This window comes from Vulpes vulpes, chromosome 16 (assembly GCF_048418805.1).
Source record: "Vulpes vulpes isolate BD-2025 chromosome 16, VulVul3, whole genome shotgun sequence".
Lineage (NCBI taxonomy): Eukaryota > Metazoa > Chordata > Mammalia > Carnivora > Canidae > Vulpes > Vulpes vulpes.
In genome coordinates, this window is record NC_132795.1 from 19,686,159 (window position 1) to 19,707,668 (window position 21,510).

The following is a 21,510-nucleotide window of genomic DNA, read 5'->3' on the forward strand; positions in this document are numbered from 1 at the left end:
TACTCTCTCTCTTTCTCAAAGTAAACCCAGTTTATAGTAAGATTCTAGGTTTGGGAATGGCCTTTTTAATAATATTTTTATTTTTACTGTTCCATCAATGAAAACCATCTTAACTGCCCGCTCATTTCTAATACATAGAGTATAATAAAATACAGAGACCCCACCCATGCCAACAAAGTACTGATAATTAAAAACATACCGCAACTGCTGTGCTGGTACAAGGTTCTTCCTCAGAAAGTGGTTCCTCCTTAATGTGTTTCTTTTTGTCCTTCTTTTTCTTCTTCTTCACAGATGTCTCCTGTTCTTCTACCACTAGTACTCCTTCTCCTTCTTCTTCCTCTTCTTCTTCTGTTGCTGCTGGGGCTTCTTCAACTAAATGGGGTTAAGTATACAGACACAACAATTAACACTGTGTCAGACCTCACTTTCCTGTATCAGTTTTCTCCCATCATTCTGGCTATCCAATAGGGAGCCTGCTTCTCCCTCTGCCTGTGTCTGCCTCTCTCTGTCTCTCATAAATAAATGAATAAATAAAAACTTTTAAAAAATAAAGATTTTATTTATTTATTCATGAGAATACACAGAGAAGAGAGAGAGAGAGGCACAGGGAGAAGCAGGTTCCATGCAGGGAGCCCGACGTGGGACTCGATCCCGGGTCTCCAGGATCAGGCCCTGGGCCGAAGGCGGTGCTAAACAGCTGAGCCACCTGGGCTGCCTGTAAGTAAAATCTTTAAAAAAAGAAGAAGACGACAACTCAGTAATAGGTGCATCTCATTAGAAACTCATTCAACAAAAATTTATTTAGCACTTACTAAATAAATGCCAGGCCATATCCTAGCCAACTGGATACAACAGGACATAAAAAGAAATTCCTGTCCTTATGTATCTTTTTTATTAGTTGAGGGGGAAAAAACGATAAAACTACACAATATCTTACACAGTAATCAGTGCTAAGAATAAAAACAAAGCAGGAAGAGGAACACTAAGAACAGTAATGTGTATGGCTGCTACTTGAGAGAGGATAGTCTGACAACACCTGGAAGAGGCAAAGGAGTGAAGGACGCACCTATCCTGAGGAAAAACATTCCAGCCAGAGAGAAGAGTAAATGCTAAGGCTATTCCGGGAGAGAAACAGAGTTGGAGAGTAACAAGAAATAATGAGGCCAGTGTGGCTGGCAGAGAGTGAGCAAGGAGTAAAAGTAGATCAGTGTTAACGGGAGGTAGCACTGTGGCTGCTACATTAAAAAAAAGCAGTGGTGGGTAAGAAGAATGGTTACATTCTGGAAATATTTTCAATGTAGAATTGAATTGAATTTGTTGCTAGAATAGAACTGGCTGGCTAAGTTGGTACAAGCATATGACTCTTGATCTTGGAATTTTAAGTTGGAGCCCCACATTGACTGTAGAGATTTCTTAAAAATAAAATCTTTTTTTTTTTTTTTAAGATCACTTGTTGCCAGAATACATTTGGGTTGTAAGAAAAAGTTAAATGCCACAACAACCAAAACTGCCATTTAGAAGACAGAAAAATTTGTGGAGGAACAAACAGACTGAGTGTGACAAAAACAGAGGAATATTAGTTTGAAAAGCTTACTGTATATTCAAGTGGAGATACGAATCTGGAGTTGGTTGTTTCAAATGCTATTAATTGGCTTAGGGATCACCTTACTATTCAATAAGTAAATAGAAACACAGGACATAAATAACTTGTTAATCTTTCTTTCAGCCAGGTCAGGAATCCACATTTGCTGATAGTATACTTTTGACCACAAAGCTATTTAGAAACAAACAAAAATTTTTTTAAACAAACCAAATATTACTTTAATGCCTGCTTTTCCTGCTTGACTAGCCGGTAGGCATTCAATACAGGTACTACTGGCAAATGGGGTTACTTGCTTACCAACTTTCCAAGATAGCCCAGTCTACCAGAGAGCACCTATTAAATATTATTACTATAATGATAGGGTACTCAATAATGTTATTACTCTAGTCTATTCTATACAATAGAAATGACTAATTTAGAAAGCATGAACTTTTTTTCTTGTATCTTAAGCTGATTCTCAAAGTAATTCCTATGGTAGGAACTAAAATTTGGTACGCTCAGCTTAATATGTGATTTCATATATTCAAAGAAATGCTTCTCTGAGATGCTTGGGTGGCTCTGTCAGTTAAACATCTGCCTTCAGCTCAGGTCATGATCTCGGAGTCCTGGGATCAAGCCCCAGGTTGGGCTCCTGGCTCAGTGGGAGGAATCTACTTTTCCCTTTCCCACTCCCCATTTATGCTTTCTCATTCTCTGAAATAAAACCTTTAAAAACAAACACACGCCATTACCTTTCTTTTATTTATTTATTCATGAAAGACACGGAGAGTGAGGCAGAGACACAGGTAGAGGGAGAAGCTGGCTGCCCACAGGGAGTCCAATGCAGAACTCAGTCCCAGATCCCGGGATCACGCCCTGAGCCAAAGGCAGATGCTTAACCACTGAGCAACCCAGGTGTCTCACACCATTAACTTTCAATATGGGTAGCTTCACAATAAAGTTTAATGGCATGTATTTCCCCAAGACTTATGAAGTCTGTCTTTCTTAAAGAATAAGAATATAAATAACATTTTAAAACTTCAAGGGCAGCCCCGGTGGCTCAGGGGTTTAGCGCCTGCCTTCCGCCCAGGGTGTAATCCTAGAGTCCCAGGATCGAGTCCCACGTCAGGCTCCCTGCATGGCACCTGCTTCTCCCTCTGCTTGTGTCTCTGTCTCTCTTTCTGTGTCTCTCATGAATTAAATAAATAAAATCTTAAAAAAATAAAATAAAAAAAATAAAACTTCAAACTGACCTTTAATTTTAATCTTGGCTTTTTTGGCCTTCTTTTCGATAATTTCATCTTCTTTATCCACCTGTTCAATCTTGCGTTTTTTAGAACAGGTTGGCAGTGTGGAGTCACCAGAAGGATCATAAGTCTTCACTTCACTGAAAGAATCAAAGAACTATAAAAAATCTCTACAAATACTTGTAACTGAAATAATTCTAAAGAAGTTTAAAGGAAATGCCATTAGATAATACTTACATAAGCATACAATGCTATTTCATTTAGTGGCTTTGGGGTAGTTTATGAAAACTAATAGTTTCCAAAAGGTAAAGAGGTTATCAACCATATTTTCCAAGTAAGTCAATCATACTTCAAGAGAAGTGGTGAGCTAAAATGAGTTTGTTTTCTTTTTAGATTTTATTTATTTATCCATGAGAGAGAGAGAGAGAGAGAGGCAGAAACACAGGCAGAGGGAGAAGCAGGCTCCAGGCAGGGAGCCCGACGTGGGACTCGATCCCGGGTCCCAGGATCACACCCCAGGCCGAGGGCAGCGCTAAACCGCTGAGCCACCCGGGCTGCCCTAAAGAGTTCTGATTTAAATCAGTAATCAGTGTGATGACTACGGTATAGAAAAATATTTAATCAGTATGAGGAAAATGACAAAAATCTCTTTATACCAAATGACTATCCTAGAAAGTAAAAACTGAAGCAACTCAAGTTTCAGAACATAGGGTAATTCAATAAAAAACAAAATACCTAAATCAAGTTAACACAGAATACTTCATCACAAAATCCCCAAAGGCAGAACAAGGGGCTACATATGGATAAAGATTCCCTAAAAGGCTACGCTTGCTTTTGTTCTAATGTGACAGAAAAGTAAAAACTCAACGTACTAAGTGCCTAAAACAACAAGTAATCTCATAATTGGTGCTTTAAGTGCATGTGTTTAAAGTAACAAGCAGCGACAGCCCAGGTGGCTCAGTGGTTTAGCGCCGCCTTCGGCCCAGGCGTGATCCTGGAGTCCTGGTATGGAGTCCCACGTCGGGGTCTCTGCATGGAGCCTGCTTCTCCCTCTGCCTGTGTCTCTGCCTCCGTGTGTGTGTCTCTCATGAATAAATAAATAAAATCTTAAAAAAAAAAAAGCTACCTGGTCTGCCCGGTTGCTTAATTTTTATACGTTAGAGACATTTATAATAAAAAACAAAGATCCATACTTATCAACTAAAGACCTCAAGTCAGACTTAAAAAATTACAATAAATATATATATAATATATATATATAGTCATTGTTGAAAACTTGGAAAATTCATAAAACATAAAGTTAATGTCCATAGTGGGAACACTTTTGATTTCCTTCCAGAATAAAGGAAGTAGTTTTTCTAAATATGTACATTTAAATACATATATGAATATTTACAGTAAGATGTTACTCCTTGCCCAGTTTAAAATCTTACTATTAAAATTCTTAAGGAATTATGGGTCCTGAGCGAGAATTTATGGGTTAATGACTATTAAAGAATCCGGAGACATACTGTAAAAGTGCTTCCCAGAAATGGTGTATTACAATCTACTTCCATCACATTACCAGCATTGAACATTACCTCAAATAATAACCAAACTACCAGACCCTAACACATATCTTTTGTTAATTTCATGGTGAGCTCTCAGTATTTTATTATGCCTTTTAGCTATTTTTAGACCTTTCTGTCTTTTAAACAGGTTTCATTGTGGATTAACTATGAATTGATTTTTTGTTGATAGATGGTATACTATATCGAAACTATGAATAACAAATATTTACTTTCAATCTGAAAATGAACTAGTTAAATATTCAGGGGGGGAAAAAGCCAAGTGGTGCCTGGCTGGCTTGGCTGAAGGAGCATGTGACTCTTGATTTTGGGGTTGTGAGGTACCTATAGAGACATTACTTGAGAGAAAAGCCAAAATATATGCTATATGTGTATTTATTACAATGTAAAAATAAATTTATATGATTAAAAATTAGAAATATGGAAAACTATAAATAGCAAAGAAAAAATTAGAGACATTGAATTTAAGCAAGCATTTAAGCAAGGGTTAGGCAGAGACACAGGCAGAGGGAGAAGCAGGCTCCCTGCAGGGAGCCTGACGTGGGACTCGATCCTGGGTCTCCAGGATCATGCTCTGGGCGGAAGGCGGCCCTAAACCACTGAGCCACCTGGACTGCCCACAAGCAGAAATTTTTAATCCATCCTCCCCCAAATGTACTCACCTTTTATGTTCGTATTTTTCTGTTTTTGCTAATGCTTTTCCTGTTCCACTTATTTTCCTTATCTAAGAAAAGATATCAATTTTTGGTAAATTTAAGTGAAACTTAATAGCAGGAACAAAAAATATTAGACATACTAAAATGTATAATAAAATAAAAACTGCTTAGTAGGTGAAATGAGTAAGTACATAAACTAAAGTTTATGAATTTTTGATAACACTTCTACAATAAACAGGATGTGGTCCTTACCCCTCTATCTTCCAAGGTCCTCAACCTGGCCTCTAATTTGGCTCTGTTCTCAACTCCCATTGCAGAACTGGAATCTTCACCAAAAGCATCGTACCGGATAGCCAAAACAGTTTTGGCAGCCAGCATTCGAGAAATCTAATAGAGAACTTGAAGTTAGAGGCATTTAAAGTATACCCCAAGTTGAGATGTTAAAATCAATAACTGATTCATGAGAAAATAGGAGCATAACATCAACTTTTTCATTCTAGGATTTTTTAAAATCAAGAAATGTAATACAACTCAAGCCACCCATCTTTTTTTAAGATTTTATTCATTAATTCATTCATGGGGTGGGGGGCAGAGATATATGCAGAGGGAGAAGCAGGCTCCAAGGGGATCGATCCTGGGACTCGGGGATCATGCCCTAAGCCAAAGTCAGACGCTGCTGAACCGCTGAGCCACCCAGGCATCTCTTAAGCCACCTATTTTATGTCTGAATCTCTCTCAATGGCTAACTGGTTATATACAAAACCCCATTCGTTCTGTTGGATGAGATAATCTTGCAGTAGTTCACGTCTAAAATGAGCTCAAAATATCCTAATGTCTTCCTTTAATTTCTACTCAGTGACCTTAGTTCCATACCATGAGATCATCTGGAAAAAGTATAGCCCCTTTTAGGTTAATTCACAATGCATCAACCCCTTTCATCAATCTGCTCTGAATTTTATAACATTTCAGGGTTTTGTTTTTGTTTTTTAACATTTCAGTTTCTGTTAATTTATATGCCCTTACCAAAAAGCTTGAAATTGCTTAAGTCTCAGCTCTCCCATCTGTAAAAGATACCCTGTATCTCACAGGGCTATTAAAAGGATTCATGTGGGGATCCCTCAGTGGCTCAGTGGTTTGGCGCCTGCCTTTGGCCCCGGGGTGTGATTCTGGAGTCCTGGGATCGAGTCCCACCATCGGGTCTCTGCGTGGAGTCTGCTTCTCTCTCTGCTGGTGTCTCTGCCTCTCTCTCTCTCTCTCATGAATAAAATCTTTAAAATAAGTAAGAGGATTCATGTAAGTCCTACTAAGTGTTGAGCACAGTGGTTATTATTTTATAATTCATAAATGATGCTAAATTGATTTCCTGCCAGAAAACTTCAGATTCATTCCCCATTCATCAACACAAAGATTCTAGAAAACTCCTAACATAGCAAAAGAAAATGGCTTTAATAAGATCAGTAATACTTCATCATTTAAAAAAAAAATTTTTTTTTTAAAAGTAAGCTCTACACCCAATATGGGGCTGGGAACTTACAACCTTGTAATCAAGAGTTGCACGCTCTGCTTACTGAGTCAGCCAGGTGCCCCCAATAACACTATGTTATTTTCTTTCATTACACAAAAGTGCTTTTATAGCTCAAGAAATCATCATTCTCTAATGAAAAAGAAGCAGTAGAAAAATTTACTCCATCCTATAGAGTAGGGAGGAAATGAGTTATCTGGAGGGGAGAAAAGAAAGAAAAAATGACCGGTCTCAGGAGAAATACATCTCACCTTTCCTTTGTGTTTGGGACTTGTCTGGCCTACAAGTGAAGCATGATAAATGAGACCATACTTTGGGGTATCTCGTCTAGACTTGAGGGCTCTGAAGAGTGCCTTTTCTGCTCCAAGAATTTGAACTGTAGAAGCTGCATGTTTGGCCAAATTCAAAAGAGAACCTTCAAAAGAAAAGAAGTAGTTACAAGGATTGCAATTCCAAGTATTTTAAAAGTTCCCTGTGTTAAACACAAGACATATAGTCTAACTATTATAGCCACCAGAGTAAATAAAAATCTGATACAATACAGATTCTATAGTCTGGGACTCCCTAGAAAGCCTCAGCATTTGTGATTCAACCATGTAGCACTATAAGCAGAGGCTTATAATGAATGCTTATGCTAAACTGAAGGTTAAGCCTATTAGTTCAATTTTACTTACTTGCCAGAGAGACGGTATTAACTACTCTACATGCTATTAGCATACCAGCAGGATTTTAGACATCAAGTATTCTACTTTAGATATGAAAAAAAAAACATAAGAATGAACAGACACTCATAGGACAGACATCTCAGCAGAAAAACTATATGATAACTTTCTCACACTTTACCTGTTGTTTACAGTATGAATGAGGAGATATGCTTCTAAGTACACTGATCAGGTATAAAAAAGTTGCTGCTTTATTAGATTTACTGTACAGAAAAAAAAATTTACTGTACAGATTTTGTCAGAACAGACCCCCAATATTAATGCTCAACCACTAGATATGTATTTAAAATTGAACACACACTTCTGTTAATCCCTGCATCTCTTACCACAAAAGTTTGGTTAAGCCTACGAAAATATGGATGCAACAAAACCAACCAGATAATCCCAATTTTGCAGCTGAGGGTATTTGGATGGCATATCTATCTGTATAATGATGTAGTTATAGGTAGGTGCTATTCTAGTTTAAACACTTTGATGTAGATGATACATTAAAATATTCTATGATGGAGTGTAACAATGGCTCCAACAATAGTACTTTACTCTATTTGCAAATATTCAATTATACAGTATTTTTTGTAACATACCTTCTTTGTAACATCACCATATATACATCTGAAGTTTCATTATAAATTCATTAAAAAGATTTTGCATGTCAAATATATTAAAATTAGCATATTCAGTAGTGAACCAGATTCTCAAACAAGGGTATGTATCACCTGTTGTGAGAACTATTTAATCTGATGAGGGTTTTTTTCGAGGGGGAAGGGCAGAGGGAAAGACCATTTTAAGCAGGCTCCATGCCCAGAGCAGAGCCCAGTGACGGGCTCAATCTTAACAACCATGAGATCATGACCTGAGCCAAAATTAAGAATCAGACGCTTAACCAACTGAGCCACCCAGGCACCCCTATTCTGGTAAGTTTCTAGTAGTGGAAACATTAACTGATTTCATTCTCCTGCATTCATCTGATTATTCTCATTAATGGTAAAAAAAACTTCTGACAACGGACCACAAGTGTCTCAGAAGAGGTAGTGACTAAAGATGCCTTCATTATCCAAAAGGAAATCAGGCATACACATTAGAATCATCATAGAACACTAACTTGGTCCTTAGTTCTTGGCTATAACCAACTACTTCTATTTATTACCTAAAATTTCTAATGAATATAATTTGAAGATGAAAAAAATAACCCTAAGTAGAAAACAATCTACTCTAAATATCCCTGTTTATAAGTTACATTAAAATCATCACCTGCATGAGCAATGAGCCGTGCTCCCACTAATTCCCCAACCATGACTGTAACATTCGGTGCAATGGCCATCATTCGATTTTGTAGATATTCATAGAGCTGAGTTCTATATTCTGAAATTTCAATTACCTAGTATAAGAAACAAAATGAACACATCATAAATTACTTGTGTAAAAATCATATAAAAACCACATGTCTTTACACACTGCAGCCCTAAACTATCGTAGGTCAGCCATGTAATCCCGGAACAATGAACCATTCTTTATCTCAGTTTCCCATGTTAATGAATTTTATGAGATAATAAATGTAAAACAACCCAATACACTGCCTAAAAATGCTAGTCAATATTACTGTTATTTTTTAAAACTCCAAGGCTAGACACTGGTCATCCTCTTAGTGATTCTTTTTTGTGCATATAATTTTAAAATATTTTGTTTTTAAGCATCTCTACACGAATTGTGGGCTAGAACTTACAACTCCAAGGTCAAGAGTGACATGCTCTACGGACTGAGCCAGCCCTCCTCTGTGATTCTTGTTTAGCTATCTCCAAATGAGGAAAAAAGAACACTCCAGGCTATAAACATAAAGGCTAGAAATAAGTAACTCAATCTTTATTTGTCTTAATGAATTTAGAATTCATTATCCAGACAATGCTAACAATACAAATAAATTAGATGGTATTTTTCAACCTACTTCAGTATGTATTTCCCCCTTGAAATATATAAATCAAGATGGCATCAGATGAGGTAGTGACTGAACACCCTCATATTTATCAGGTGAGTAAGCTTAAAAATCATCATTGCCATCAGAAAATTACTACATAACCAGTCCCACCAAAAGTAATTTCTCCATGTGTATAGTTTACCTGAGTGCAGAGATGCAGAATGTTGCAAATATCCTCTTCTGAAACCTCTGTTCCCATGGAGATCTCTGCAGCTGCTTTGACTTCTGCTTCAACTTCCTCTGGCAGTAATTCAGAAAGTTTGGCTGAGGCATAATTCTTCCTATCGCCTATGGAATGTTTGCAGAGGATGAGGGAGAATCACTCTTCAACAAATCATTAAAATCCAAATAGTCAAAAAAGAAAAAAAAAAAGTAGAGAGAAGCCAATGAAAAGGATGCCTAAACAAAACAAAAAGCTAACAAGTTTGACTTACTAATTTCCCTTATGTAAGGCCTGATTTTTAGAGATTAAAATCTCTCCCTACCATCTCCCTCCAAAAAAGATATAAAATAGAATTAAAAACAAAATACTCCATAAAATAGGACTAATGATATTATAACAGGCAATTTGTAGCTAAGATTTTACTAAAGCCTGTGCCACTAATTCTTGGGGGTGGTAATACGGTAATGTAGTATGACCCTGAGAAGTCCTATAATATTAACAATGCTTAAGTTGTTCTGCTAATATTACTGTACTACTGGCATAGGATACAACACTAACAGTACCGGACAGCACTATTTTTAGTAGCATATTCCAGGTCCAGTTGCCCGTATTAATGGTAAACTTACTATGGGATACATTTCACCTTAAGAAGCCATTTTAAGAAAAACCAAATCAGAGAACCATGTTCTCTGTTGTACAGGCCATTGAAATCAAAGTCCAAGTTAACTGTTTCTAACAGACACTAATACAGCTACACACCCAAAATACATGTAAGTTCTAAGAAACTCTGAGAAGCTTAAGGAAAAAAATTACTAAAAAAAAAAGAAAAAAACAATTCCTATAACTCATGTTGTGGGATTAAAAAAAATTGTTATTTTCAATGCTTTAAAAGATTAAGTTAAAAAAATAAAAAATTAAGTTACTCACCGACTTTCTGTAAACACTTGCAGTATGTCAGGTTATCTGAAATAATTTTTCCTAATTCAGGGAAATGCCAGCCATACCATTCTCTACACCGCATAATGTAGTTGTTTAGCTCTTTGTCTAAGTCATCTAACAAGGCTGCAGTAGATTAAAATGAAAAACAAAAAACAAAACAAAACTTAAAAGGGCTTTAAAAAAACTGTAAAATATACATAAAATCTACCATTTTAACCATTTTCAATCGTAGGTTTCGGTGCAACAATCACCCACTACCCATTTCCAGAACTCTTTCATTATCCCAAGGGAAAAGTCTGTAAGTACTAAACAATAACACCATATCCCCACCATCCCCCCATCTCCTGGTAATATCTTTTACTTGTGGCCTTTATGAATTTGCCTGTTCTAGGTACCTCATAAGTAGAATCACTCAACAGTTGTCTTTTTTGCGTGGCTTATTTCTCAGCATGTTTTCAAAATTCATCCATTTTGTAACATGCATCAGAATTTCATTCCTTTTTAAGGTCTAAAGATAAAAATTATTATGTGTATATACCCTACTTTGTTTACCCATTCATCTGTTTGTGGGTATGTGGATTATTTCTATCTTTTGGCTACTGCAAATAATGCTGCTACAAACACAGATGTGTATGTATTTGTGTGTACCTGCTTTCAATTCTTTGGAGTATATACCCAGAAATGCAATTGCCATTTAAAGGAATTTTTAAAATTGGAAACTGTTAAGAGTTGATTCACTTAATAATATGGAAGAATGACCTATTATAAAGCCAAGTTAAAAAAAAAAAAGGAGTGGCTTCCCTTTTCTATTCTGCAATTTCCAGCTTATTTACTTCACCACTGAAAATTCTAGGGGCACCTGGGTGGCTCAGTGGGTTAAGCGTCTGTCTGCCTTCAGTTCAGGTCATGATCTCAGGTCCTGGGATCAAGCCCCACATCAGGCTCCCTGGGATCAAGCCCCACATCAGGCTGACCCTGCTCAGTAGGGAGCCTGCATCTCCCTCTCCCTCAGCTCCTACCCCCCATTCATGCCTCTCAAATAAATAAAATCGTAAAACGAACAAATAAAAAACCCACGAATCTCCTTTTCTTCCTCACTGATAAAATCGTAAAAGATAGTTTTAGCAGCAAGAAAAAGTCATGATGAATAGACAGATCAGACCTTACATGTACTATACTTACAAATTGCCTGAACAATCATGGTGTCCACTTTATCAGCACTAAATTTCAATCTATATCGGGACAAGCTGGATATAAGAGGGGAAAATAAGAAGTTATTGATAGCATCTATGAAACTAATTCACATCTTAAGATACTTTTTAAAACCCAAGTCCCTCTCCTTGGAGCTGTATTTTAATTTTCCCAATATAGGAAACCATTTGAACAAGAATATGCAAAATCAGGAAATACACATTTAAAAAGAAAATACACAGGTCCTGCTATACCCTTTATGTCTGAAACATGAATTTGTCAAACAGGATAATGCTGTTTAGTACAAATCATTTGGTTCATATATTATTTTTACAATGCTTTATATCAGCAGGTAAATAAAACAGAAAGCCATGAAGGAACAGTATTATACATAACTTTTTCTTAATCTTGGCACTGTTAACAATGTAGGCCTGATAATTCTTTGTTGTAGGGGCATAGGGCCTATTCTGTGCATTGTGGATATTCAGCAATATTCCTGGCCTCTATCCATTATGTTAGTAGAGACATGACCCCACTTGTATCAATTAAAAATGATGTTAAAAAAAAAAAATAAAAATAAAAATAAAAATAAAAATGATGTTGCCCAAATATCCTCTAAGGAATATTTAATTGTCAATGATTAAGGAACCACTACTGTTATACAATGTCAATCACAAACTTGGATCTTAACTCAGTTTAGCAGTTCCTGCACTCTTAAAAATGCTCGTTACAAAGTTATTCTTGACTTTCATGCATTCTGCTCATCTTTGTAACTCAGCAGCTTTAACCCTTTCACTGATTTATGTTATTTTTTTGTACAAAAGTACAAACCTCTGTTTATTCCTTTAATCTAAATTTAACCATCCTTTTTTTTTCTTAAAGATTTTACTTACTTATTCATGAAAGATGCAGAGAGAGAGTCAGAGACACTGGCAGAGGGAGGATAAACAGGCTCCATGCAGGGAGCCCACTATGAGACTTGGTCCCAGAACTCTGGGATCACACCCTGAGCCAAAGGCAGAGGCTCAACTGCTGAGCCAGGCGTCCCTTAATGTATCCTTTTTAACTGTATTAATAATATAAAGGGCTATTTTTGATAGTGCTCTGGTATAAAGTTACATAGGTTTTGAGTAGTCTACTTTTAATCTTTCTCAATGAAAAACCCTGTTATTTTAGTGCAATTTCATAAAATGCCAAGCTTTTCAGAACACATTATAGTACAGAGAAATGCCTATTCTTTGGTTAAACATGATAAGTGAGTGAGCTTCTCTTTGCATTATAAAGAGTCAGTAAAGGGGATCCCTGGGTGGCTCAGTGGTTTAAGGCCGGCCTTTGGCCCAGGGCGTGATCCTGGAGTCCCGGGATCAAGTCCCACGACAGGCTTCCGGCATGGAGCCTGCTTCTTCCTCTTGTGTCTCTGCCTCTCTTTCTCTAGGTCTATCACGAATAAATAAATAAATCTTAAATAAATAAATAAAAATAGTCCGTAAAAATCAACGTAAAACAAACATTATAGATACAGAGGGAGACCAGAGCAGATGAAAAAATTGGGGGAGATGAAAAGATGGAAGGACAGCAAATGATTCAGCAGAGATCGGGGGGGGGGGGGGGGGGGGGGAGGCCCAAGAATTGTGGGACTCAACAAAAAATAAGAGAATGCCTATGATGAGGACTGCCTGGATTCCAATCCAGGCTTTATCACTAAGCAGGTGAATGGACTTTGGGCATCATATTCATTATAAAATGAGGATATTACTACTTTCCTCATAAGATTATTGTAAGAACTAAATTAGTAATTGTAGTATGTTTAAAGTACAGTGCAATACAACTGCTTATTAAACAGCAATAAACTGACTTTATTTTCCAGTAAATCTCACCTGTGTGCCAATCCAAGACACATAGCTGCCATTTCACGTGGTTCTACCCCAGGGATTAATCCGTCCATCTGGGAACGGATTCCTCTCATAAGTTCATTAACAACAGGACTATGGATACAACTGAGATTCAGCTTTTCCTGTGAGAACGAGAATATCTGTATTAATGAAATAAAGTTTTCCTAAAACCATTATTTTTTAAAAAATTATTTATCTATTCATGAGACACACAGAGAGAAGGCTGAGACACAGGCAGAGGGAGAAGCAGACTCCCTGCAGGGGCCCGATGTGGGACTTGATCACAGAACCCAGGGATCATGCCCCGAGCCAAAGGCAGATGACGCTCAACCGCTGAGACACCCAGGTGGCCCTCCTAAAACCATTTACATATTAAAATAGCATATTTAAGTATTTCTCATTTTAAAAAAATTGTATTTCCCATTATTTCACATTTTTCTAATGTTTGTAGGAAGAATACTAAATGCAGATTCTTTTTGATAAACACAGAACAGTACTGTAAATGTACCTTCTCTTATGATTTTTCCTTTTTAAATAGGCTCCATGACTGCGTAAAACCCAACATGGGGCTTGAACTCATGACCCGGAGAGCAAGATCTGAGTAAATATCAAGAGTCAGAGGCTAAAGTGACTGGGCCACCCAGGTGCCTGATTTTCTTTCTCTTTTTTTTTTAAAAAGACTTATTTTGAAGTAACCTCTATACTCAATGTGGGGCTCAAACTCACAACCCCTGAGATCAAGAGTCACACATTCCACCTACTGAGCCAGCTAGGCACTCCTGATTTTCCTAGTAACATTCTTTTCTCTAACTTATTTTAAGTTAGAGATGTAGTAAGTTAAGATTGTAATATCTAATACACATACAAATACAGGTTAACTATTTGTTATGGTAAGACTTCTAGTCAATAGTAGGCTTTCAGTAAAGTTTTTGAGGAATCAAAAAGTTATACACAGAAATTTTTTTTTAAAGAAACCTTTTTTTTTTTAAAAAGACTTTATTTATTCATAGAGACAGAGAGAGACAGAGAGAGACAGAGACACAGGCAGAGGGAGAAGCATGCACCATGCAGAGAGCCTGACGTGGAACTCGATCCAGGGTCTCCAGGATCGAGTCCATGCTGCAGGCAGTACCAAACCGCTGCGCCACAGGGGCTGCCCTAAACAGAATTTTTAAAAATGATTTCATTTATTTATTTGAAAGAGTGTGTGGGGCAGGAGAAACAGGGTGAGGGACAAGCAGACTCCTGACGGAGCCTGACACAGGGTTCAATCTCACAACAGAAGCTGAAACCAAGGGATACCTGGGTGGCTCAGCGGTTGAGTGTCTGCCTTTAGCCCAGGGCATGATCCTGAAGACTTGGGATTGAGTCCCACATCGGGCTCCCTGCATGGAGCCTGCTTTTCCCTCTGCCTGTGTCTCTGCCTCTCTCTTTCTGTCTCTCATGAATAAATAATTAAGAAAAAAAAAAATCATCAGCTCTTTAATTCTGTTGCTAGAAAAAGAAATGTGACTAAACAAAAACATAGCAGGATATCCATACTGTTAACATAACTCTGGTGGCAAGGTTAAAACGAATTTTTACCACTTTTGGGGACATTAGTATTTTCTACAATGAACAGGTATTACTTGTATGTCTTAGCCCTGATAATCATATTGGAAATCAATTATTCTGTAGCCTAGGGAAAAACATCAAGTATGAGAACTTACAACAAACAACTCCATACAAAGGCTAGGCTTTGTAGTCACCAATGCTATAATGGTGAGTTCTGATTGGCAGGCATGAAAAATATTTACCTTTATGACCCCTCCTAGTTTAGCATCAGCTACAGCCAGGGGCTCATGGGCTTCTTTTACTATTTTCTTCAGAACTTTCTTCAGCTGTTTATTGATTTTGCCTTCCATCAGAGCTGTAAATGCTTTTTAGAAAAGGGAAAACAAAAGAGTTAACTCTCAGGTTTTTAATTTTAAGAACTTCATATGTCATTTAAGCTTAAAAAATAAAGCAAAATAAACACTTCCTTCCAAAAAGTCTGAATTTAACATTACTTCTAAAATGAAATGATGAATGTAAAAAACACTGAAAGAGTTACACATTTCACAATCTCATCTGATCTTCCCACCCTCACTTCAGCTCTAGAACTAGGTGTTAAAGCTGATACAGCATTCCTTTCGTTTTATAAAATAAAATTTACTCTTGAACCCAGAGAGAACTAGAACCATAAAATGTTAGAAACAATCTATTTTAGAGTGACAAACAGATCCAGTCTCCAATGTCACTGTAGACCGACTGGCCTGATGTTCTGTGAAATAACCTAAAATCCTGTCAACACTGGAAAAAAGCAGTGTATTCACTTGGGAGGGTCGTGGAGGCCTTGGCTAATTCCAAATCCAGGTATGTTATCAGGACTCTGCTTGTAAACCTTCAGTGATGGAGAACTCACTCCCAAAAAGGCAGCCTATTCAATTTGAGATTGCTTTTCTTTTTGGCAGATTCTAAATCTCATGCTTTATAACTCTCACCCTTCCTAGGCCTAGACTTAGGATCTTCTGGACTCACATGGACTAATACCTCATCCGATATCTGTCAGGGTTTTGGCTAAATTGAAAGTATGCCTGCCAGGGATGCCTGGGTGGCACAGTGATTTGAGTGTCTGCCTTTGGTTCAGGTCATGATACCGGAGTCCTGGGATCGAATCCTACATCAGGTTGCCCCTAGGGAGCCTGCTTCTCCCTGTGCCTATGTCTTTGACTCTTTCAACCTCTGATAAATAAAATCTTTAAAAAAAAAAAAAAAAAGTACGCCTGCCAGGAAGGGAGTTGGCCACAATTTCTAAGGCCAGACAATTTATGCTTAATCAGCCAGGTACCTTCTCTTTTCTCCTGACCACATCTCAATCCATTTGAGTTACAAATCCATTTCATCTGTTATCTGGGAAGATGAAAGGTAATGACAAAAATCATATGGCTACCACATAGCTCTTACACCACACTCTAAGAAGCTGAGACTCAAGCTATTTTGTTAGGTTATAACCTTTTACACACTGTATAACACTGACTCCGCACAATCTACCTTTCAAGTAGAGTTATATATACTCTTTCAAGTTTTTAATCTTTGGCGATTAAAAAATTTTATTCAACTTCTAGCTTCTAGTTCTTAGTCTTCCATATCATCTATTTTAACCTAGTGTTTTCCTTTTTAAAAAAAAATTTAGGATACCTGGGTAGCTCAGCGGTTGAACCTCTGCCTTGGGCTCAAGGCTTGATCCTGTAGTACCGGGACTGAGTCCCACATCGGGCTCCCCGCATGGAACCTGCTTCTCCCTCTGCCTATGTCTCTGCCTCTCTATGTCTCTCATGAATAAATAAATAAAATCTTAAAAAAAAAAAATTCTTGTGGGGTGCCTGGGTGGCTCCATTGAGTATCTGCTTTCTGCTCAGGTCATGATCTCAGGGTCCTAGGATCAAGACTCCCTCTCTCTCTCTGTCCTTCCCCACACTCTGGCTCCTATGCGTTCTCTCATTCTCTCTCAAATAAGTAAAAATGTTAAAAAAAAAACCAAAGGGAAACCTGGGTGGCTCAGTGGTTGAGCATCTGCCTTTGGCTCAGGGTGTGATCCTGAGGTCCTGGGATGGAGTCCCACATCAGGTTCCCAGCAGGGAGCCTGCTTTTCCCTCTGCCTAGGTCTCTTTCTCTGTCTCTCGTGAATAAACAAAGCAAAACAAAACACGAAGATTTCTTGTTAAGCAAAAACTTCTACTTATTTTAGATTTAACATTTACCTTCCCTTTATTATTAAAAACCTGTTCACTACTCTTTATAATAGGAATTTTTAAAAGATGACAGAAATGGTGACAAGGTTAAGGGGGGAAACTGAATCTTTTCTCTACTTCACCAGCCACTTTTCAGCATCCCCTAATAATCTTCCCACTTCATTCAAATGTAGGCTGCTACCAAACTGTTCTGTAGTGTTTGGAAGATTTGCAATTTGAAAATTAGAATGTAAAAATAAAGCTTTCCATAGAAATGGTATATATGAACTTCTAGGACCAATATAAATTCTTTTCTAAAAAATACTTATTTTGGAGAAAGAGGGAGAACATGTGCCTGTCGGGGGTGGGGGCAGGATAGGGAGAGGAAGAGAGTCTTTTTTTCTTTTGAATGAGGAAGAGTCTTAAGCAAATTCTGTGCTGACGCCAGGCTCAATCTCCTGACCTAAGCCAAAACCAAGAGATGGGTACTTAACCAACTAACTATGCCACCCAAGTGCCTTTAAATTCCTTTAAAAAAAAATTCAACTTGGGATGCCTGTGTGGTTCAGCAGTTTAGCACCGCCTTCAGCCCAGAGCCTGGTCCTAGAAACCCGGGATCGAGTCCCATGTCGGGCCCCCTGCATGGAGCCTGCTTCTCCTCTGCCTGAGTCTCTGCCTCGGTCTCTCATAAATAAATAAATAAACAAACATACAAACAAATAAAATTCTCACCTAGTATGGCATTTTGCCCATTTACCTAACCTTATTTTAAGGAATACCAAGAGCTCAGGAGGAAAAGGAGATATACCCCTCAACCCTCAGTTTTCCTATCTATAGTGATTAAAACATCTACCCCAAAGGATTGTTTCAAGCATTTTTTTTTTTTGTTTCAAGCATTTAAAACAATTTTGAAATGATGAGCATCTGACAACCACTACACGATAAACATATTAGCTATTAACAGTAAAAACCGGCTTTATTTTAGGTAAAAGTTAGATCTATCCATTTAATAATAAAGACTGGTCAAAAATATCTCAAAGAAAGATTAGAGAGGTAATAAATATGCAAAAAGGAATTCAAAGAAGCCACTTGGGATGAGGGCTGCTGCACATTATAACTCCAGCAGGAGCAGTTCAAATCACAGCCTATGTGAATAATGCCCTGCAGAGTTGGAGAGCAGCAAACACAATCTCACTTGGGGTCTTAACAAAACTACCCATATAATTTTAAAGCTGTGATGAACCATCTTTTCAAAAATTCTCAAGGCAGGAGTGCCTGGCTGGATCAGTTGAAGAGCATGTGACTTTTTTTTTTTTTTAAGATTTTATTTATTCATTCATGACAGACAGTGAGAGAGAGAGAGAGAGAGAGAGAGAGAGAGAGAGAGAGGCAGAGACACAGGCAGAGAGAGAAGCAGGCTCCATGCAGGGAGCCCAACGTGGGACTCAATCCCGGGACTCCAGGATCATGCCCTGGGCGGAAGGCAGGCGCTCAAATGCTGCTGAGCCACCCAGGGATCCCAGCATGTGACTCTATCTTGGGACCGGGAGTTCAAGCTCCAAGTTGGATGTAGAGAGTACGTAAACAAAAACAGGGGGGTCCCTGGGTGGCTTAGCGGTTGACTGCCTGCCTCCAGCGCAGGGTGTGATCCTGGAGACCCGGGATCCCATGTCGGACTCCCTGCGTGGAGCCTGCTTCTCCCTCTGCCTGTGTCTCTGCCTCTCTGGGTCTCTCATGAATAAATAAATAAAAATATTAAAAAAAACATCCAGGCAAAAATTATATTTGTGCTTTAGTGGCCCTATGAGGCTTTAATTACTGACTTACTGATGAAACAGTCCTAGAACTATTTTTAAAAATTAAAAAATTTGGAGCACCTGAGTAGCTCAGTCGGTTAAGCATCTGCCTTTAACTTGGGTCATGATCCTGAGGATCCTCGGACGAGCCCTGCATTGGGCTCCCTCCTCGGTGGGAGTCTGCTTTTCTCTCTCCCTCTGCCCCTCCCCTCACTCATATGCTCCTTGTCTCAAATAAATGAAATAAAATTTAAAAATTGACCCCATTTTTAGGTATTCCTCCAGCTACCCTTCTGCCAGTGTTAGGGTAGCTCATTAATATTCAAGCATGTTGGGACACCTGGGTGGCTCAGGTGAGCATCTGCCTTCTGCTCAGGGCATGATCTGATCACGTCCCAATCGGGCTGTCTGCAAGGAATCTGCTTTTCCCTCTGCCTATCTCTGCCTCCCTATGTCTCTCATGAATAAATGAATAAAATCTTAAAATATATATACACACACATATATACATATTCTAGCATGTTTAGATAGATTCCTAATTTAGTAAGAGAATTATACCTCTCTCTTGGAGCTGATGAACAAAATTATTTTTGTCTGTGAAATTCTTGCCTAATTATATGCCATATTCTTCCTTATGGTCCTACATTTTCAAATTATACCACCAAGCAGTTAGCTGATTTGATATACGGAACTTAAATGATTGAAAAATCTATGAGCTGAATTTATCTAGTATTTCTGTTTTCCCTAACATTAAAAAAATATCTTGAGGGCAGCCCTGGTGTCCCAGCGCTCCTCCCTATGCCCCCCCCCCCATCTCTGTCATGAAATGAATAAATAAAATCTTAAAAAAAAAAATTTTGAGACCAACTGCCTACTAAAGCCAAGCCTAGTTAATAAGCCCTATTGCTTTGTCTGTTCTCCCATCATGAGGACTAGCTGAAGGATAGGGGTCATCCATTCTTCATGCCCCCTTCATATTTAACTCAAGCCTCTGTAGTTTCTGCATTAAAAACAAAAAATCAAACAAAAAAACCCACACATACAAAAATCTATTAGTTTCCTAAAACTTTTAATATTGTGGTCTTTTGAACTAAAAACGTATACCCATGGAGAGCTGCTTTATTATTATTTCAGTTGTGAATCCTGGCTATTCTCAATTTTACCCTGGATTAAAATTATCAGAGAGCTGTGTACTTGACTACATTACCTTGGTCCCTTGTAGAACAGCTTTTACTGAATTGTGCTTCAGCATTATGCTGTTGGTTTCCACAGGGAGATCAATTTAACCACTTCTCACCTCTCATCACATGGGGGGGGAAACAAGCCCTATGGTAAAAAAAGCTAACTCAATGTTGTCTCAGTGGTAGTGACGAATTTGAGTTAGATCACTTAAATTCAATTCCAAAAGAATGCATCATTGACAACATTGAATAAGGTTAACTCAGGCAACTGAAGCAAATAATCTTTTGATATGAATAATAAATTGAAAAGATTAAACACAAAACCAAAACAGCTAGTCTTTCACTTTACCTGCTAATGCTTCTGCTGTATCCTGAAATTTCTCAAAATGTTTTAGCTTTACTCTGGAAGGAAAAAAAGAAAAGTTATGAGGGCATATTGATTGTGCAAAAGCCATATTATTTAGGAAACAGGTTTGGATTGTTTCCAAAGCACACACCAATAAAATAAAGCTTCCCATCACTGGGTATCAGGGTGCCAAGTTAGAGAAATTATTCTTAACACAACCAGTTTCTCTAAATGTTATGGCTTCAACATAACCTCTTGCTGTTTAAAGCTGGACACAGATCTTTTACTATACAGAAGAGACCTTAGGAAAGGTATTGAGTAACTCTTGAGTCAGGAATCTCACAACAAGGATTTGTCCATCTAATACAAATGCTATTAAGAAATAGCTTAAAATCAGGATGCCTGGTGGCTCAGCGGCTGAGCATCTGTCTTCGGCTAAGGGTGTGATCTCGGGGGTCTGGGATCAAGTCCCACATCGGGCTCCCTGTGAGAAGCCTGCTTCTCCCTCTGCCTGTGTGTCTCTGCCTCTCTCTGTGTATCTCTCATGAATAAATAAAATCTTAAAAAAAAAAAAAAACTTATCATCAAATCTGATTTGTTACCTTTATTTTACACCTCCTTCTCCCCATTAAAGGTATGTGCAAAGCAACATTTTATATTGAAACAAATATATATGATTAATTCATAGCTCATTGTTGTCTCAGTGGTAGTGACGAATATTTGAGTTAGATCATTTATATTCAGTTCCAACAAGAATACATCATTGACAACAATGAATCAGGGTAACTCAGCCAATTGAAGCATACAGCCCTTGATAAAGAAAAACCAGTCTTCTATTTTGTCTAAAGTAGTATTGTTTTAAGGCCAGTTTTCTTACTTGCCAGGGAATAAAACCCTGGTGGATCCCTTAAATACACTTAACAAGGCAAAGATGGTAGGAAAAGCAGTAATTTCATCTTACTCTGCCTCACCCCCCACCCC

The 21,510-nt window shown here is 38.0% G+C and overlaps 1 protein-coding gene and 4 non-coding genes across 6 annotated transcripts in view; all 5 read right to left on the reverse strand.

The window, feature by feature from the left end:
- Positions 1 to 21,510, reverse strand: part of NOP58 (NOP58 ribonucleoprotein) — a 30,677-nt gene that overhangs the window by 453 nt on the left and 8,714 nt on the right. Inside the window, exons 3-15 of one of the 2 annotated variants that reach the window (XM_072741963.1) lie at positions 20,533 to 20,585; positions 20,210 to 20,328; positions 15,251 to 15,372; positions 13,440 to 13,576; positions 11,554 to 11,618; positions 10,360 to 10,494; positions 9,412 to 9,557; positions 8,549 to 8,675; positions 6,827 to 6,990; positions 5,306 to 5,440; positions 5,060 to 5,121; positions 2,836 to 2,969; positions 200 to 372 (exon numbers count right to left, since the gene is read on the reverse strand). In XM_072741963.1, coding sequence (XP_072598064.1) covers positions 200 to 372; positions 2,836 to 2,969; positions 5,060 to 5,121; positions 5,306 to 5,440; positions 6,827 to 6,990; positions 8,549 to 8,675; positions 9,412 to 9,557; positions 10,360 to 10,494; positions 11,554 to 11,618; positions 13,440 to 13,576; positions 15,251 to 15,358 — 1,386 coding nt within the window. In that variant the 5' untranslated portion in view covers positions 15,359 to 15,372; positions 20,210 to 20,328; positions 20,533 to 20,585. The remainder of the gene's footprint in view (positions 1 to 199; positions 373 to 2,835; positions 2,970 to 5,059; positions 5,122 to 5,305; positions 5,441 to 6,826; positions 6,991 to 8,548; positions 8,676 to 9,411; positions 9,558 to 10,359; positions 10,495 to 11,553; positions 11,619 to 13,439; positions 13,577 to 15,250; positions 15,373 to 20,209; positions 20,329 to 20,532; positions 20,586 to 21,510) is intronic. The other variant, XM_026002526.2, reaches the window with a different exon arrangement.
- On the reverse strand, positions 8,312 to 8,395 carry LOC112922966 (small nucleolar RNA SNORD11). Its single transcript, XR_003235573.1, has one exon. It is a non-coding gene; the product is annotated as a small nucleolar RNA SNORD11 (small nucleolar RNA).
- Positions 9,276 to 9,354, reverse strand: LOC112922967 (small nucleolar RNA SNORD11B). Its single transcript, XR_003235574.1, has one exon. It is a non-coding gene; the product is annotated as a small nucleolar RNA SNORD11B (small nucleolar RNA).
- LOC112922963 (small nucleolar RNA SNORD70) lies at positions 20,348 to 20,433 on the reverse strand. The gene has a single exon (XR_003235571.1). It is a non-coding gene; the product is annotated as a small nucleolar RNA SNORD70 (small nucleolar RNA).
- LOC112922962 (small nucleolar RNA SNORD70) lies at positions 21,218 to 21,306 on the reverse strand. Its single transcript, XR_003235570.1, has one exon. It is a non-coding gene; the product is annotated as a small nucleolar RNA SNORD70 (small nucleolar RNA).